The sequence below is a fragment of the Mytilus edulis genome, unplaced genomic scaffold (genome assembly GCF_963676685.1).
Source record: "Mytilus edulis unplaced genomic scaffold, xbMytEdul2.2 SCAFFOLD_1666, whole genome shotgun sequence".
In the NCBI taxonomy this organism is placed as follows: Eukaryota; Metazoa; Mollusca; class Bivalvia; order Mytilida; family Mytilidae; genus Mytilus; species Mytilus edulis.
The window spans coordinates 1-20,578 of NW_027268594.1; the positions used below are offsets into that span (position 1 = coordinate 1).

The window sequence follows — 20,578 nt, forward strand, 5'->3', positions numbered from 1 at the left end:
ATTGTGTTTAAATTTCATTGATTTCTATTTACTTAAACTAAAGTTATTATGCGAAAACCTAGAATAATGCTTATTTGGGCCCTTTTTTGGCCCCTAATTCCTAAACTGTTGGAACCAAAACTCCCAAAATCAATCCCAACCTTTCTTTTGTGGTCATAAACATTGTGTCATTATTTCATAGATTTCTATTAACTTAAACTAAAGTTATAGTGTGAAAACCAAGAAAATGCTTATTTGGGCCCTTTTTGGCCCCTAATTCCTAAAATGTTGGGACCCAAAACTCCCATAATCAATACCATCCTTCCTTTTGTGGTCATAAACCTTGTGTTAAAATTTCATAGATTTCCATTCACTTTTACTAAAGTTAGAGTGCGAAAACTAAAAGTATCCGGACGACGAATACGACGACGACGACTACGACGACGACGACGACGCCAACGTGATAGCAATATACGACGAAAAATTTTTCAAATTTTGCGGTCGTATAAAAATACAAGGACTAATAAAGGCCAGAGGCTCCTGACTTGGGACAGGTGCAAAAATGCGGCGGGGTTAAACATGTTTATGAGATCTCAACCCTCCCCCTATACCTCTAGCCAATGTAGAAAAGTAAATGCATAACAATACGCACATTTAAAATTCAATTCATGAGATATATGTATATGTGTTCTTTAACCAATAAAAAATTTGATTTTAATATTGAAAACCTTAAAAAAATCATGCATGTCACAGGCTTCCAAAAAATATTTGAGCCAGCCGGACATTTCATATCTGATTCCGATTTTAATTCCTTAAGACTTAGTCACAAAAGGCAATAATCAGATGGCTATTCCAATGATTGACATTGCATAAAAAAAAAACGATTTTAAACTTTACTTTGATATGAAATGAATTTGATGTTCGGATGTAACTCTTAAATTGGCAGTGCATCATTCAAAGTGTGCACATCAGCGTGATCATATCTGCCTTAGACTTTTTATTTGTGCAAGATGACATTGTCAAATCTTTAGTTTCGTTTACACATTGTTCTAACCGGATGTTGACTTGACAATGGTAAAACATGGACCATAAACGGATACGTTAAATCCGTGAATGTTTACAAAGCACGACTGAGTGAAGAAGCTCTTTCCACGTTATTTCTTCAACAAAATACTTGAAATGAACGTTAGATACAGGTATCAATGATAATTTTAGCATTTTTGAAGAAATGTAGGATGCATAATTAAATTTCCCACCTGTGCACATGCGCACACATGTTCTAGTTCATACGACATAGTTCTGACGATTTTTCATTTAAAACCTTTTTAAATTTTTCATCAAATCATGTCGATAAACTAATTTCTAATAATTTTAATCTTTTGGACTAAATCAATAAGAAACAAACTGCTGAAAAGTAAGAAAAAAATTGTGAATAGACCGATCAATTTATACGATGTCCGGTACTGAACATAGTTCACCTGTCACCTGAACAGGTAGATTTCAGCTGTCCAACTACTAATTAGCCTTGATTAAAATTAGAAAGTATTGGATTAGGTGTTGTTTTGATAGTAATTAATCATCATGTCACATTTATGACCGGAAATGTGTTGATGTTTATGGCAAAAGGTTGGGTCAAAAAGATCGTGAATTATGTAAAAATGACCAAAAAAGCCTTGAAAACTAAAAAGTATATGACCGTTTCATGCTTTGCCCAGCCGGACTTTTACCGGACATTATACAAATGACCGGAATATATGACCGTTTTTGAAGCCCTGGCATGTCATGATGTTAACAATGCAGGACAACTCAGCCTAGAGACAACTGGGTACTAAATAAAACCTGATCAAACAACATTGTCTAAAAGTTGTGATACACAGTCTGATTTGTCTAATCATTGTTTAAAGTCTTTGAGTTATCATGTGATTATGACAGCCCAACTTCTGAGAAAAAGTTTTGTTCATGTAAGAAACTCATTTATGTAGTCAAATCTTTCCTATTTATACTAATATAACTTTGTCCAAGTCGATTGTATAGATGGTCAGAGTTTACCTATTGACGGTCCAAGATGACTTTTATAGCGGACTATGACTTTTAAATCATACTACATCTTCTTTTTTATAATTAAACACTGTTAAAAGATGTTCTGAGTTGTCTTTTCCTTGAAATCAGCACATTTTATCTCAGTGACTAGTTGTCTTGCACCTGATGTAAGTTATATGTCTGATGATGAAATCAAAGCCAGAACAATGTCAATGACCTACTTACTGCAACCTTGTTTTGAGTTCACATGCATTTCAATTGTTGTTAATTGTTACCTCTGAGAGCCAGTATTGTTTCTAATATACTAAAATAAATTGAAATATGAAGGCCAATAAGGACCACAGGCACTGAATCGATTATTGAATCCACATGACTTCTAGACCTGTGGCTGTGCAGCCGATTACATAATTGTGTAACATTTTAGAAATTAAATTACGAGTCTCAAATGTACTGTCAGTTAAATTTAACATATACACAATATCTCAGTGCGTCAAACTAATCTTCGACAAGACGAAATAAGGTTTTCAAAAAGATGAAGTTTACCGTTGTATAATGCTGTCTGGGCGACTCCACCGACTAGAGCAACACCAAGGCCTAGATATCCAATTTTACTTAGAAAAGACATTGTTTATGGCGTTTGTGGTGGTTAAGAAATAATATATTGCTCAAAAATGTTGTTGTCACACACTCTGAATAAAAAAGGATGATAAAATCCAAGAAAGGTCAACTTTTTTTTGGTCAAGGCAGCATGCTATGAAAACCGGATATTTTCTAACACTTTTACCGGACGACGGATACGAACCTGTTTTAAATACGGATGAAGGTATTTTTTAGAAGTAATTTGGTAATTTGCCACAATTTATTTTTTAAAAAAATGAATTAATGTAGTATGATTAACCATGACCAAAAACCCTATCTAGAGGATGTAGACAAATACTTTTAAAATATTCAAAAAAATGTGATCATAGTCATAATTAAAAGATTCAAGAATAGAACATATCTCAGGTAAGCATAAATCCATACAAACATCACATTCAATCTTATTACATTTATGAACTAGATGTATTTTGACTTCTTCTTAAAACTTTGGAAATATAAACTGCACGACAAATCTCGGTCAAATAGCAGTTCACACTACCAGCACTTAGTAATGACTTCTGTTTTTGTATTACAAGTCTCTGATATAAATTAGGCAGTGGATATTTTGCCAGCTCCGGCAAAATAGCGATCTATATAGAGTTTTACTATTTTGCTGGTCTTATTTCCGATTTTAATATGACTGTATGAAATCCAAATTTATTGAAACTATTTATGCATAACTTGAATGATATGTGTTGCTAGATGTCAATTACTCTGTTTTCGCCTTGCATCCTGGGTCCTAGGTCTGGTGTATTCACTTATAGTGACCTGGCTCATTAAATCACATGTACACACGATAATTTATGTTTATCTTGTAAAGCATTTTGATGTTGTTGAATTTTTATGTAAAAACTAATATGATATGCTTATCAATAAAAGAATTAGAGTTATCATTTTTCATATGGGTTTGCATGTTTAGTAAGAAGTAAACAATGCATATCTTCTATTTCAATACAGATTGTTTACAGACTTCCTTTTAAAGAAAAGAAAACTAGTATCAGTCTTAGTATGTATGCTTTTAAAATGTTTTAAAAAAGATATGTTGTAGAGACTTCTAATTAAAATAAAGAATATAAACTTTTATATGGACGCTTTGTATATATAAATGTGCTATAGAAGACTTATTTGTATAAGATTTCTATTTCAAGTGTACATGTATATTTCTATATTTTTTATATTCTTAATCTGTATACTTCTCAGTCTTGATCTTAAGACCGGCAAAATAGCAAAACTTTTTATAAATATAGCTATTTTGCCGGCCGAGTCGGCGCAATAGCGCCAAGGATGCGCCTATTAATTACCATTGATGTGGCCATATTTCTAATCAATCAAATGTTAACAACTTCTACACTCTGAATTGTTCACTGACTGAATTATAAACGACTTTCTACTCCCAGGAATAGCTACAGAGATTGCATAAATTGTAGTATGTCAAAAGTTTTGGAATCGGGAGTATTCGAAGCTCGTTAACGAATTACCAATCTCCCGACCTATTTCCCTCGATTTTGACATAACTGAGCGAGACTTAAAATGATCATCGTGACATGAGTGTCATATATGGAGCAGTGCGTGTTAGGAGCATCCGATATTACCACATGCCGATTTTGTAACCTAAAATATTGTACATGTCCCCCATGAAATATTGTCTATCGGACAAAAGTTCATATAGAATATTGTCCACTGTCTGGCAGTATTTCATAATGAAATAGTGACTTTCTCCATGAAATTTTGTCACCTCCTTCTGGACAATATTTCACTATGAAATTCTGTTCATGATAATACCTCACTATGAAATACCTGCTTTGAAAAATATTTTTTAATCGAATTATTACACTATTAGAAATAGCACACAAGCATGCAGCATGCACATTTTCAGATTTATAACTGAAATGGTTTTGTATAGAAAGGAATTTAAAGTATTACTAATAGAGGGTGGTAATCATAGGCGGATTTAGGGGGGGTGCCAGGGGGCCCGCCCCCCCCCCTTTTTGGGAAAAAATTTGGTTGCTTATATAGGGAATCACTGAAGCGTGACTGGAGCGGGCCCCCTCTTAGGTAAGTCAGTGGGCCCCCCACTTATGAAAATTTCTGGATCCGCCACTGGTAATGGGGGTACCTTCATGACGAATAACGGTAAAAAATTCTTGCCAAATGACGTTAACGGTAATTTTTGGTGCATGACGATAAATTATGCACTTTCTTAATTTTAGACCCAAAAAAAATCGAATGATTTTGACGAATCACGTTATTTTTTTCCACAAATAACGGTAACGAAAATTATTTGAGACCTCTGACGAATCACGATAAGGATATAATATTTTGACGAATCACGGAAAAAGTTTTATCAATTTCACGCTAACGGTAGCCGAAAATGGCCATTTGACGCCTGACGGTATATAGGGCATTATTACCCTTCCAATTCCGGTCGACCTCCTACGGCACCCATTAGTATTTAAAGATTTGATTTCATTCAACAAATTAATTTATGACCTTCATGTACGTGTCGCTTAGAACACAGCCATATAACAAATGGTCAATATTAATTATAATCATCCATGTAATTTGCTCTATGGGGTGTTTGCAGAATTTCAACGGAGGCAATTTCTTGGCATGATTGAATCAACTATTCGGCATGTAATGAAACATGCCTGATTCATTAAAATTATAATTTTTAAAAGTCTAAGCGTTATTTTGAAAAGTAAAAAAAAGAGAAAAGTTAACAGATTAGGTGTAACAAAGGATTTGTCAGTGACAGTAAACAAAATCTTGGTGTAACAGGTGCCCTTTTATAATACGTTAACATTACAGATCAGTTTCCGACATTTGTTTTTGCATTTACATAGTTCATAGACGGAAACAGACCGGTCTTTTGGGCGCATGCGTGGCTGTATGATGCAAAACGTGGTTGAGAACTGAAATCGAAAATAACAAAGTTTAGGCGACTAGACCAAAATTTTAGTGGTAAGTTAATGATAACATCTTCATTGTGTATTTTGGTCAACTGCTATTAACCCTTTTGAATGTAATTTACTGTCAAACTGCAATTTGAAAGTGAATAAAATGTTGGGGACGCTAACAGGCCATCTTGCGCCACAAAAGAAACTACACTTTCTTATATGACGTTAAATATCCCATATGTAAATGAATGTACTTGTTATTGTTTAAATGTGTTAACGAAGGAGTACACAAAACATTTTAAAAGTTTGTTTTTAATGGAGAAAATTATACACGTGTATATTTAGATTTTGTAGGGGAAATAACTCTGGTTTTTAAAACCATGTACCTTTTCTTTTGTAGTTCCCCTCCTTTCTATGACCATTAGGATGAGACAGATAATTTATATTGAAAGTATCTGTACACTTTGATAAACTTAAAATCCTTCTATATCTTTTTTTTATGAACACTGCCACTATATTGTCAATCTGGCATGATCATGTTCTGATTTGAAATGTTAGTTTTTGTCGAGCCTGCAACTTTTGCATATTTAAACTGTATGCGAATATTGCCATTAATCATCATGATCATGATGTTAATTAAAACCACCAAAGTTCCTTGAAACAAATGCAATTACAATTCAAAACATTTCAAATTTTGATGTCATTATTTAGAATTGATTGTTGTCTAATATTAGAAGGTAATAAATATTGGTAGACCGACCTAGGGTCATTAAGAAACAAAATTCAGCTAAATACTCAATGTGTAAATATGTTTATAATCTAATTTATTTATTCTGTAGGCTATTTAATCAATAAAAACAACCATGGCAGATACAGAAAACAGTCCACCTGCAGATGATGTTGACATGAAGGCTGGTGGTGATGCAGAAACAAATAACAAATCACCAAATGGTGAAGTGAAAGTAGAAATCAAAGACGAACCAGAACCTGAACCAGAGGTTTTAGGTCCACCAAATGGTCTGGAAAAGAAAATTATTAAACAGATGGAGGTATGTTATTATGGTTATTATAAAAAAGAAGATGTGGTATGATTGCCAATGAGAAAACTCAACAAGAGACCAAAATGATACAGAAAATAACAACTATAGGTCACCGTACAGCCTTCAACAAAAATCAAAATTAAAACTGATAATAAGTTGGTGATACAAATCATTATCATTTTGATCAGTAATGGATTACCAGGGATCTCCATGGCCTGTTTAACCGATGGCGCCCCGCCATCGTTCAAATGTCTTGCGCCATCGTCAAATGACTCGCTCCATCGTTAAATTATCTTGCGCCATCGTTAAATTGTCTTCCGCCATCGTTCAAAACTTCATCATTTTTTGTAGCCCGACGCCATTTTTTTTATCAATTATAATCAAATGCATGTAATTGCATAACCCTCAGGCTTTTTGTGTTATAATCCAACACAGTTCTAACGCCTGAGGGATATCCGGATTAAGATCGCTAATCACTTGTACCTGAGCTTGTACAGGTAGATCAACAACCAGACAGGAGAATACTATCTGAGGATAGACGATCCATTTGTCGAATTAATCAACTAAGTTTCAGCAAATGATTATGATAATTTGGATTAAATAAATAAATTAATAATCCAGTTACAAAGAAAACAGTTTAACAAGTCGAACACGTGCTTTATTTTGACTTACGCAATCAGCATCCCCCCTTTTTTAAGAAGTACAAAATAAGACGCAAAACAGTAAATATTATTTCATCACAAATAACTCGAGTACTGCTGTAACGATAATTTAAAATGACTTTAAAAGTTTAAAAGTAAAAACTTATAAATATTTCCTGTAAAGAAATATCGTATCGTAATTCCGAATTCATTTCGTATATTACAATCAAATTGATACATCCGCGTTTCCGGTTTCTATTCAGACTCGAAAGATGCATGTTGCACAGCATCAATTTGTCAGATAAAGTCATTAAAAACCTTTTCATTTGCTTTACAAATCTCTTTAACCTTTTACATAACCCGTATGAATCGTTTTGTTGTTGCTGCAAATCAGCCATACCGGTAATGGGTTCTGAATTTGACAGTGTCCATGAAAAATAAGCTTCCACATCATATGAATTTTGACCCCATAACAATTACCAAAAATACAAGAGATCTACATGGGGACCTTCATGACAGCTTTTGGTCATTCTCGACTAAGGGGGGACCATGAAGACTTGGTATTTGAATGGTTAAAAACGGCAATAAATGAACATATTGACACTTCTAATTCTATAATGAAAATTCAAATAAATATAATTTCAATAAGCAATGAATTAGCATGTTCACCATTCCTTGTATGGAGGGATAACATACTTCCGATCGCGCTACACTGTACAGCGTATACACGGTTTGTAATGGTGAAAGTTCCTCCATGGTTCAATTTTCATCCATGGAGATCCCTGATTACATACATCAAACTTGCAGATAAATGTTGTTTTTATAATATTTAAAGTGATTAAGTAATTATGAAGATATTTTTCCTACTTCGTTTTATTTTAACCATGCTGTTATACATTGATGCACGCAGTGACCTACATATATCTTAATGTCCTACTGGACATCTCTAGTAAATGATTTGTATTATATTTTGCAGTATTATTTTGGAGATGTAAATCTACCCAGAGACAGATATTTACAAGAACAGATCAAGTTAGACAATGACGGATGTATCCTTTTGTCGTCACAGCAACAGTACACTAAAGGAGTGTATCAATTTAAAGTCATTCTTTGTGACTCACTCTTTATATATCTCCCTATATCAGTCAGAGCTCAGACATAAATAAGTCTGAATCTGCTTTTGACTCATAGAGGTCTAAATTTGTAAGTTTTAGGATTTGTCTCCCTTTAATGCAAGACAAAATACGACTTTAATAAGTCAAATATTGTTAAGCAAAAACCTAATTGACCAGAATCAAAATGTTGCAAATATCGTCTCCTACAAGTTGATAAGTGATCAAAATTGGTTATCTTCAAGACCCACGCATATTTATAAGGAGGTCATGCATCTAGTTCAAATAATGACAACATTGAAAGACAATGCTTTGTCTTCTAAAGAAAAATATGAATGAGAGTCTAAAAAATTGGAGATAATGTTAATTAACCTTACAATGCAATGACCTGGAACCACACTTAATGAGGTAAAACATCTGTGTTTAGTAAGGTTGTTCAATTAGACAATTAAATATAGATAGCTCAAGTCCTTGTGAACTCTCAGACAGGTTTTTGCTGTCATAGGTGGTGTAGTTTGGCCAACAAGTGAAATTAAGTTTTTTCATCAACATAAATAGACCTAAACAAGTCAAAAACAAAAATCGACTTGTTTATGTGTGCACTGACTGTATATCTATTACATACTCACATAGGTTTAAATACATCATACAGAGCCATAAATCTGTGTTGTTTCCTTAGACTATTCTACATTCTGAAGCAATCACCCTGTTTCAATGTGTAGCCAGCAAAATAGGCAAGGGTGATTTTAACAAAGCCTCTTCAGCATAAAAAAACGGCTATGGAAATATTGGGTGGAGAAAACATTTTATTGTACCACACCACACATCACATCTTTTTTTTTCATTTTCTTATATCCTTTTCTACCCACATAAAAAAGATTATGTGGTGTGAAAAACTACCCGTCAACTGTATTTTTTCTATGGAACTTTTGCAATTTTGATCTGAATGACAAGGACATTATCCCTTACACAATTTCAGTAATACCTAAAGCCGGTCAGACATGTGCCAACGTCCAGTAATAAAAGGTTTGGTCTAGTAAAATGTCATAAATTATTGGACCAAATGACCAGTCAGTGTAGATGTTAGACTTTAATAAATGTAAAAAACTACTAAAACACTGACTTGACCAATAATGCTTTCCCTGTGAGTAGTGTGAGATTTTAACAACATTTTTAGTCGCTGAGAGGAAAATATTATCTTCTTATTCATCTGCATTATAATTTACCTTAACAGAACTTCAGGGGTTGCACTTGCAGTTTTCACACGATTCAACAGATTAAAGGTTTTAACAACAAATCACAATATCATTGCCAAGGCTATAAGGAAAGCTTCATCAGTCTCATCAGTGTAAGTAAAATTGAGAATGGAAATGGGGAATGTGTCAAAGAGACAACAACCTGACCATAGAACAGACAACAGCAGGTCACCAACAGGTCTTCAATGCAGCAAGAAATTCCTGCACATGGAGGCATCCTTTTTTTTTTAGTTTGATATCTCGCATTTGAAATTCAAAGATCATAAAATAAGAATTATTTACCAGAATTGCATCTTCTATATAAGCTTAAACAAAACAACAATGGGTTACTAGGCATTGTTTTGGAAAAAGTCTGAACATGCTGAAGGGTTACAAAATGTTCATCAAAATTAGAAAAAAATTTAAAAGACAAATCGTTGGCAACAATTTTATATTTTAACATGACCATTTTTTATGAGAATAAAAGGGTTAAAAGGATACTACAGTTGTTTGATACATTTTATTTATATACCTTTACAGAAGCTTTTTTTATATATTTTTTCAGATCAGTAAAGATGGAGTGTTTGTACGAAGGAACCCAGACATGGCAGTACCAGAGAACACGGAGGAATGGAGAGAGGATTTCAACGCAAGGACAGCATATGTTGTATGTTGATTTCTATATAAAAAAGAAGCACTTATACAAACAGAGCAAGCAAGCCTACCAAAGTCTGACTGTACATGCATTAGGAAATTAGCTGTAAACATCATTATCAGCTCTGTTTACTTTATCATGGTTGTCTGTTTTCATCGGAGGAGGAAGCCCAAGTTTTACAGAGAGAGCCATCTATCAACCAAAAGAAAACTTTCTACCATTGTCAATCAATCATACAAATTACCTTATTAGCCAAATTAACACTTGTGCTCTATGTTGTCTGTACAAAACTACTGATTATTTGTTTTAAAAATGTCCTTGTAAAGAAATATAAATGGCTAAATTAAATTTATTGATGCAATTCCATTGAAGACAATAATATTTCAACAATAATTACTAGATTTTGCCATACTTTAACCACACTGCAACAAAACAACACAAAAAACTATAAAAAGTTAATTAGTGTTCTTCAAAATTCGTTCATGTTAAGGAGGTAGACCTAGGTTAAGGGAAATAACTCTTAAAATCATCAGTACTTTTGTGTCAACCATTTTCAAAAACATATTCTAAGCTTCTAGGTTACATAGATTATTTTTAATCTGTTTCAGGTAAATGCTAAAAAACATTGATGAACTTGACTTTTACAAACGCTTAACTGATTTAAAGAGTTATCTCTCTGAACCAATGAATTCAGAGTCTTGGACTCATTTATGTAGTTTCACATAAGGATTAGATAACTAACAAGTGTTTTCAATATTACTGCTTAATTAATTTCTCTCATTTTGTGTTTTACAGAAAGGATTCCCATTGAAAGTTAGTTTGGACAAATTAATTATATTTTTCGACAAGCTTGGCGCTGGAGATGTAGACACAGTATTTATGAGACGAAATCCAAACCGAGAATTCAAGGTAAGTAACTCTTCATATAAGGCTGTTCATTCAACCAGCCTTGTTATAAAGTGGAAAAGATTATCACTAGTCGAGGATAAGGTTTTTTGTCGAGCCTGCAACTTTTGTTGCAGAAAGCTCGACATAGGGATAGTGATCCGGCGGCGGCGGCGGTGTTAGCTCACTTCTTAAAAGCTATATATTTTAGAAGGTGGAAGACCTGGATGCTTCATATTTTGTATATAGATGCCTCATTTTACGAAGTTTCCGTCAGTCACATGTCCATTGTCCTTGACCTCATTTTCATGGTTCAGTGACCACTTGAAAAAAAAGTTCAGATTTTTTGTAATGTTAAATTCTCTCTTACCGTAAGTAATAGGATAACTATATTTCGTATGTGCGTACCTTGCAAGGTCCTCATGCCCGTCAGACAGTTTTCACTTGACCTCGACCTCATTTCATGGATCAGTGAACAAGGTTAAGTTTTGGTGGTCAAGTCCATATCTCAGATACTATAAGCAATAGGTCTAGTATATTCGGTGTATGGAAGGACTGTAAGGTGTACATGTCCAACTGGCAGGTGTCATCTGACCTTGACCTCATTTTCATGGTTCAGTGGTTATAGTAAAGTTTTTGTGTTTTGGTCTGTTTTTCTCATACTTTATGCAATAGGTTTACTATATTTGTTGTATGGAATGATTGTAAGGTGTACATGTCTAGCGGGCAGATGTCATCTGACCTTGACCTCATTTTCATGGTTCAGTGGTTATAGTTAAGTTTTTGTGTTTTGGTCTGTTTTTCTCATACTTTATGCAATAGGTTTACTATATTTGTTGGATGGAATGATTGTAAGGTGTACATGTCTAGTGGACAGATGTCATGTGACCTTGACCTCATTTTCATGGTTCAGTGGTCAAAGTTAAGTTTTTGAGTTTTGGTCTTTTTATATAATACTATATGTCATAGGTCATATTTGGTGTATGGAAATATTTTATGATCTATATGTCAGTCTCGCAGGGTTTATTTGACCTTGACCTGGTTTTCACGGTTCATTGCTCAGTGTTAAGTTTTTGTGTTTTGGTCTATTTTCTTAAACTATAAGCAATAGGCTCAACTATATTTGTCATGTTTGTTGTATGGAAGCATTGTTAGCTGTACATGTCTGCCTGGCATATGGTTCAACTGACCTTGACCTCATTTTCATTATTCATGTTAAGTTTATGTGACAGTCATAATAAAGGTTTATATTTAGGAGTATCAACATAATATCAATGATTAGTAAAGAAGGCGAGACATTTCAGTGTGTGCACTCTTGTTTTCTGTAAGCACTAATTTAGCAGTATAAAAGTTAGAAGATGTGAGACCAAAATACATGGATGCACTCATTTTAAAACTACAATTCATGTTATATAAACTGATTCCACTATCTGACTATATTTTATGTTCAAAATGAAATATTTTTCACATTCTGACTAACAAACATTCTAATTTCCCCCCAAAAAAGTAGATTGCCATATTTGTTAACAAAATCATCAAATTCAAAAATTCTGCCATTTATAGAAACTAGTTCATGGTGTATGAATCTATATTTGTTCTACCTTCAAGTTTTGAACCATGTGATTTCTTGATAAAATACTTCCAATTGCTGTTAATACAATGTACTGATCAATTTCAAGTTCACAATATAGGTACAAATTGAAAGCAATCTACTCCCTCGGCACTAACCAGCATTTTGATTTGAATTAATGATTGTATTTTCATGATTATTATTTATACAGGGATCAGTTTATGTGACCTTCCACACAACAGAGGGTATGGAAAAATTTATGAATTTAGGGGAAATTAAATATGAAGACAAAGTGTTAGAAAAGAAAACAAAGTGAGTAAACATTAGTTATCTCCCTTTTGTTCAGTTTAGAACAAAACAAAAATTTGTTTAAAATACCATTTAATTTCCAGAAATTGAAGCATCACATCCATAACACTAAGTAACATAATAAATCTTTGATTGCATCACATTCAAGCAATTAAACAGTTGGTTGTTGTCTCTTTGACACATTCCCCATTTCCATTCTCAATTTTATTAATCAATATCTTGAATGTGTTTGTGAAAAGTGAAGAAATTTTCATCAAAAAGTGAATTAGTGTTGGTCAGATGACCCTTTATGCTTATATTTATATGCCTTATAGAAACTTGTTCCAATTTTCTTTGGGAATGGGTATATTAAAAGTTAAGACAAAAGTATATTGCATGTCTGGCAGAATTTCTCAACAAAATTTGAAAAAAGAAAAAAATATAATCAATGTAAAAAGAAGATAGTGCTCAATTGCTAATGAGACAACTCTTCGTGAGACTAAAATGGCACAAATTTTTCACTGTAGGTCACTGTATGGCAAATCCCATATCACATAATTGATATTAAGGGCCATTTAAGGACAAATTTAAAAGAATGCAAACTGGAAAACTAACAGTCTAATTTATGTACAAAAAAATGACAAAAATACAAATATGGTACACAGCAATAAAAGACAACCACTGAATTACAGGCTCCTAGCAGGTCAATTTGTGTTTCTGGTTTTAGAGTAAACTTACACACAATTGACACAAATACAGGTGTTCATTTCATTTTACAGAATGGATTATTTCAAAGAAAAAGAGGAAGAGAAAAAGAAAAAGAAGTTAGAACAACTGAGGAAGAAAAAAGAGTAAGTAAAAACTATTTTCAATTTATGTGTCTGTATACTTAAACAGTTTTTTTTTATCATTGTCAAGTTTGGGTTTTCAGATAAGCAAACATTTAAACTAGAAACCTACAAATTTATTATGCTTTTAAAATGTATTCTCCTGATTTGGGAGTGGCTAAACATTAAGTGTCTTATTGTGAGTGGTGCATGGTGTCTTATGTACAAGATTTTCTTGCTTGAGTACTATTCATAATTTATGTGGAAATTATATATTTTTTTTTACAGAGAACAAAAGAAGAGAGAAGAAGAAGAAAGACAGGTTAGTATAAATTTGTATTGTAGGTGTATGTTGTCCTTGTCATCTACTCATAAAAGCTATCGGTGAAAAATCCATTAGGCCAAATAAAAAAGTATGTGTGGTTCCAGTTACATCTGAAAAAATGTTGGGTAGGTAGGTAGGGATTTTTTCTATTTTTTTACATTGAGTCTATGGGAGCAACATTCTGACTTTAACAGTACTTGATGAAAAATGACAATAAAATCTTTAAGGTAGGCTAATTTCAAGACGAAAAAGTAGGGAAGGTAGGGTCACTGGAACCACACATATATTTTTATTTGGCCTTAGGAACATAGTTATGTAGTCAAACTTGAGAATCAGAATCAGATTTCAAATAGTGAAGGTGGCATTAAAAACCCAATCAATCAATTAAATAGCAACCTAATATATGAGAAAGTTTTATGTAGCATTTTCTTCCTGCAACTTGCAGGTACATGAAGGTTGAATATTTTACATTCTGTATAGTTACATAAATATTAATTCTTACATATGAAATTTTAAGTTTTCTCATTTGTCAAAATGCATTAGATTTTTTTAAGATACATGTTTACATAAATGATGCATATGAAAGTCACCTTTCAAATTCACTTACGTTTTATTGTTTTCAGCACATGATTTAATGAACGATATTTTGTCATGTTTTGCTTTCTTTCTTTTGAAAATCAAGTAAAATCTGTTCCATTTAAACTTGTATGGTATCAAAGGAAGTTCTTACAAAATGGCTAAACCACAAATTGACGCATATACAGAATTTCTTGACGAACAATGAAAGTGGAGATTTTGAAGTTCTTTATCCGGTTTTCTTGACTCTTGTATGTTGTTATGGAAACAACCCCAAGATTACCCATTGGATATGTATTAATTTTTCATTTACATTATGTTGCAGCGGGTAATCGATGCAATGCAAGTTGGATCTGTACTTTGTGTGGAGAACATTACAGCAATTGACACAGAAAGGGAGGCAATCAAAAATTATTTCACAGACTTTGCCCCAGTGGCGTGGGTGGACTTTGATACAGGTGATACAAAGGTAAGGAATATTTTGATAGGTAAAAAGAGTTGGTTCCATATTATTTCAAGTAAACATTACATCATTCAACATAATAACTTCATAAATTTTACTTTTGTGACATGGAAGTGACCAGATAGCTTGAATTTGATTGAGTAAGGTACGACAAAATGAGTTTGGTCTATAATTTTCATGCAATTATTAAAAATGTATGGGGGGGGGGGGGGTGGGGGGGTTGGAAGGCACATTGTATCAATAATACATGGGTGATGGGTATCAGAGCAATTTTTCACACTACAATGCACTACAATTCTCAATTACAATTGTCTGGGTGGCGGGGTGCTAACAAAAACTGCCTTCCAACATTTTTTTTCTGGAATAGCCCTTATTAAATTGGTTAGTGTCTAGGTATATTCCAGAGTTTACAAATCATTTAATTGTCATAAGCAAATGTAAAATAAAAGGAAACATTTGCACAAACAGTCAAAAAGGCTGGACTAAAATCGAAAGAAAAATTATTTGATTTTGTTGTTTCCAAGTATTTAACACTCAGACTTTCTGAAATGTGCCAGACTATTTGAAATTCTGCATATTATGCTGTTTGACAGATAACTGTTGGAAACACCTCAGTCCAAGTATAAAACATGGATACCATTTTTAGCTCACCTGGCCCAAAGGGCCAAGTGAGCTTTTCTCATCACTTGGCGTTCATCGTCGTCCGGCGTTAATTTTTACAAAAATCTTCTCCTCTGAAACTACTGGGCCAAATTTAAACCAAACTTGGCCACAATCATCATTGGGGTATCTAGTTTAAAAAATGTGTCCGGTGACCCGGCCAACCAACCAAGATGGCCCCCATGGCTAAAAATAGAACATAGGGGTAAAATGTAGTTTTTGGCTTATAACTCAAAAACAAAAGCATTTAGAGCAAATCTGACATGGGGGTTATATTGTCCCTCAGGTCAAGATCTATCGGCCCTGAAATTTTCAGATGAATCGGACATTTCGTTGTTGGGTTGCTGCCCCTGAAATGGTAATTTTAAGGAAATTTTGCTGTTTTTGGTTATCTTGAATATTATTATAGATACAGGGGTTAAAAAATCCACTAGCCCGACGCCCGGGACTAGAACATTTACGCCTCGGGCAATCAAAACTTGTAACCCAATATGCCCGACGGACTAGTAACAAAAAATTCTTGGTGTTTCCAAAATAGATAGCGGAAAATCCCTTCATTTCTATTCTTTCTTAGCCAATCAAATTCAATTACATCATCTGTGATTCCAAGCATTTCAACTGGTTTGTACAGGTCCTGTTGTACAGTTACATGTTTTAAAAATAGAACAAATAACTCAGAATGGCCCGTTATCATGTATTGATCGCAATATCTCGTACTTTCAATATCGATCTCCAGTACAGGGGGGTATTGTACATTGCTTCTGTCGAGATTTCCAATTAATGGTACCTGGGGTATTATGTATTGGTCTTGTTGGACAACGGTTTGAACACGAAACAATACAACAAAATATTTCAAAATATTTTTAGTACGGGCACCCCAGGAGCTTTGTCTGTTTCAAAGCAGAAAATCAGTAGATGAAAGGGTACAGTACTAATGAGGTTGAAAATTCATCCAAAAAAATGCAAAATACGATTGGGAAAAGACGAAAATAATATTTATAGTGACATGGACAGAAAAGTCGGCTGTGGCGCCGGGATGAAAAACCCGAGACCATGTTCTGCAAATATTGCGGGTGTTTTCCCGAGCACGTCAATAAAAGGTTTGCCTTGTATTGGGGACAACAAATACAAGAATTAAACCACTTGTTTCACACGATAAAACCAATGAACATGTTATCTGTGTCAGAAAATAATTAACAACCCATAGTAACTTAACAATGGATAAAAATGAAGTAGTTTAATACAGTGTACAATGTCCCCTTCAAAACATGACACCAACCCTGTAGTATGCAGCAAACTCTGATTTGTAAGGCATACTTGGGCTAGCAGGTCAGTTTTGATGGGCCAGCAATTCTTCAAACAGGGCTAGTAAAATCCTGCTGCCAATAAGTCCTGGGCTAGTTAGCTGTAACAAATTTGTTTAACACCCTGGATAGAGATAAACTGAAAACAGCAATAATGTTCAGCAAAGTAAGATCTACAAATAAGTCAACATGACCAAAATGGTCAGTTGACCACTTTAAGAGTTATTGCCCTTTATAGTCAAATTTTAACCATTTTTCGTAAATCTTAGTAATCTTTTAGAAAAATCTTCTCCTCTGAAACTACTGGGCCACATTTAACCAAACTTAGCCATAATCATCATTGGGGTATCTAGTTAAAAAAATGTGTCTGGTAACTTGGCCAACAAACAAGATGGTCGCCATGGCTAAAAATAGAACATGGGGGTAAAATGCAGTTTTTGCTTATAACTCAAAAACCAAAGCATTAAGAGCAAATCTGACAGGAAGTAAAATTGTTGATCAGGTCACGATCTATCTGCCCTGGAATTTTCAGATGAATCGGATAATCGGTTGTTAGGTTGCTGCCCCTTAATGGTAATTTTGAGGAAATTTTGCTGTTTTTTTTGTTATTATCTTGAATATTATAATAGATAGAGATAAACTGTAAACAGCAATAATGTACAGCAAAGTAAGAACTAAAAATAAGTCAGTATGACCAAAATAGTCAATTGACCCCCTAAGGAGTTATTGCCCTTCATAGTCCATTTTAACCATTTTCTTAAAATTGAAGATTTTAAATAACATTTTCCACAGAAAGTACTGTTATAGATAGAGATAATTGTAAGCAGCAAGAATGTTTAGTAAAGTAAGATCTACAAACACATCACCATCACCAAAACACAATTTTGTCATGAATCCATCTGTCCATTGTTTAATATTCACATAGACCAAGGTGAGCGACACAGGCTCTTTAGAGCCTCTAGTTTACAGAGCAAAGAAAAAATAAAATTATGTCGTCTGTTAGTATCATTTTGCTTAAATCTTGAATATTGTAGCTGATATCTTTTTTCGTTAAAAATTAACAAATTATGTTAAAAAAAAAATGGTAATTTTTTACCAGTCATGCCCTTAATACTGAAAAAACAGTAAATCAGAACTTCGGGAAAACCGGTAATATTAAAGGATTTTACTAATAACAGATTTCCCTAAACAATGTTTGGTAATTGGATGAATCATCGCTGCCTGTCCAAGCAAATGCTTACAGTCCTTGGTGAATATCAAGTGGTTAGGCCAAAAAAAATTATATGTCTGTTTCCTGCTGCCAAGTCAAATAAATTAGGGTCGGTAGGTCAGGATTTTTTTTTTTTTTTTTTTATTTTTTAATTTTATTTGCACTCCCTGTCAGATTTGAAGTCGGTTCAATGTCATGTTTGGTTAGGGTTCTGTACCCTAAAATGATTTAATCTCTTTAAAGAAGCTATAATTGACTTCTACTCCCAGTGCCGACATTTTTAAAACCTTAATTGAAGCACATTTGTGCTGGAGCAGCCAATTTGATTGTTTGGGCATAGTAAGATACGGATCTGGATCGGACCAAAAAACTACTCTCCTGGACCGGAAACGATTTTTTTCCGAATTTAAAGAAAAAAATTCTGGGGTCAGGGTTTTGAGTCAGGGTTGGTCGGGAACAGGAAACACATATATTTTTTTTTGGCCTTAGGACGTATTTTGTAAAAATGTATTTCTATCAAACTCTTAATTTATTACTAGGCTTGTGTCAGGTTTGAAGAGGCAGGAAAAGCGGAGGATGTTTTAGAAAAAGCAAAGGCAGCTAATGAAGATAAAATTGTCATTAATAATTGTGAATTGGAAGTTCGAGTTTTAGAAGGTAAGAATTACTACAATAAAGAAATGGAGAACTATTCTATTCTCTTAAAGGAAAAGGATGTCAACAATAAAGTGAAACAAAGTTAAATCATTCAATTGACTGATTCGATCCACAAAAATCATTCTTATACAGGTAAAAAATTATGATTAACGTATAGTTTTAATCTATAATATTTAATTAAACAGACCCTAGAAAAATCCAATTGCACAAGTTCATTTATTTATATCTATTTATGTTTTAACTAAATATTGCTTATATGACCATATAAGGTATTCAGATGTCAGCTCGATGGTTAATTAGATAGCGTCTAGACTAAAATACACACGAAATGAAGCTTCTTATTATTGAGTCCATGCCCTGTAAATTGTTTATTTTAGAGTCTTATTATAGTTTGGATAAATGTTTTACATTGTTATAAATCTGAAATAAGTATTTGAGTCAAATCGTTGAACATAAATTTGACAGCTACTTCCCCCTATAAAATTTGTTAACACAGTAACTGATTTTCATTTTATTTAGGTGAAGAAGAAATAGTCCATTGGAGAAAAATTTTACGAGATCAAGATGAAAAAAAGAAGAAAAGCAGCAGTAAAAGAAAAGGACGAGATCATAGAGATAGAGGACCAAGGGTGATTATCTGTGTTTTCATTGTACTGTTTGTGGTGATATAGATTGGAAATCATGCAGTTATTTGTACAGTTAAAGATTTTAATGTTTTACAAATGAAATACACATTAAAAATGATAATCTTCAAACAAACACAAATTGAAAATCTTGGAGGGCAGAGGTCAAACTGTATTTGGGAGAAAGATATGAAGCGTGAATTTATAATACAGCATCTTCACTTTTATAAATACACAAAGCGAGTAAGTAGAGAATTATAAAATTTATGGACTCAATGAAGAGAAAAAAAAGGTTAAAAAAAAGAATTCCTACTGTAACCTACCTACCTATTTTTTCAAAGTGGTAATAGGAAATACACATATTATTTTTTTTTTGCCTCAGTATTTTCATCAGATTATTTTTGTATGTAATTTGTAGAGTAAAAGAAGTCGAGACGATAATAATGATGATAATGATAAGAGTGGAGGAGATGATGATCATGATGATGATGATGACGATGGAGATGAATAAAAGACAGATTTTAAATATTGTAAAATTGTAAGTACAACTTGGGTATTGTCATTGTTAGTATAACTTGTATGAATAAAAGACAGATTTGAATTATTGTCATTATAAGTAAACATGGATGACTAAAAGACAAATTGAATTATTTTCATTGTAAGAATAACTTGGCTGAATAAAGAAAAAATTAATTATTATCATTATAAGTATAACTTTGGTAAATAAAAGACATTTAAATTATTGCCGTCATTGTATTAAGTATAAATGGACTAGATTGAAAGGCAATTTTTATATTGTCATTAAATTATACCCCCACTATATTGTAATCATTGGACCGTCTCTCTATCAAACAAAGATTTTTGTCACCCATTTCTCGTGAACCACTAAACAGAAAGACTGCATATTATGTATTTACAGCCGATTTCAATGAGTGTGAAGCCAAAGTTAATA

The 20,578-nt window shown here is 33.2% G+C and overlaps 2 protein-coding genes across 2 annotated transcripts; both read left to right on the top strand.

Annotated features, from left to right (window-relative positions):
* Positions 1-5,492: 5,492 nt before the first annotated feature.
* LOC139507828 (lupus La protein homolog) lies at positions 5,493-9,700 on the top strand. The gene is made up of 4 exons (XM_071295876.1): positions 5,493-5,619; positions 6,395-6,604; positions 8,213-8,285; positions 9,591-9,700. Exons 2-4 carry the CDS (start codon positions 6,419-6,421, stop codon positions 9,698-9,700), a joined length of 369 nt encoding a protein of 122 aa, XP_071151977.1. The 5' UTR covers positions 5,493-5,619; positions 6,395-6,418.
* Positions 9,701-10,107: 407 nt separating this feature from the next.
* On the top strand, positions 10,108-20,334 carry LOC139507827 (lupus La protein-like). Its single transcript, XM_071295875.1, has 9 exons — positions 10,108-10,250; positions 11,034-11,147; positions 12,905-13,005; positions 13,761-13,832; positions 14,097-14,130; positions 15,035-15,178; positions 18,886-19,003; positions 19,523-19,632; positions 20,045-20,334. Exons 1-9 carry the CDS (start codon positions 10,188-10,190, stop codon positions 20,135-20,137), a joined length of 849 nt encoding a protein of 282 aa, XP_071151976.1. The 5' UTR covers positions 10,108-10,187; the 3' UTR covers positions 20,138-20,334.
* The last annotated feature ends 244 nt before the right edge of the window (positions 20,335-20,578 follow it).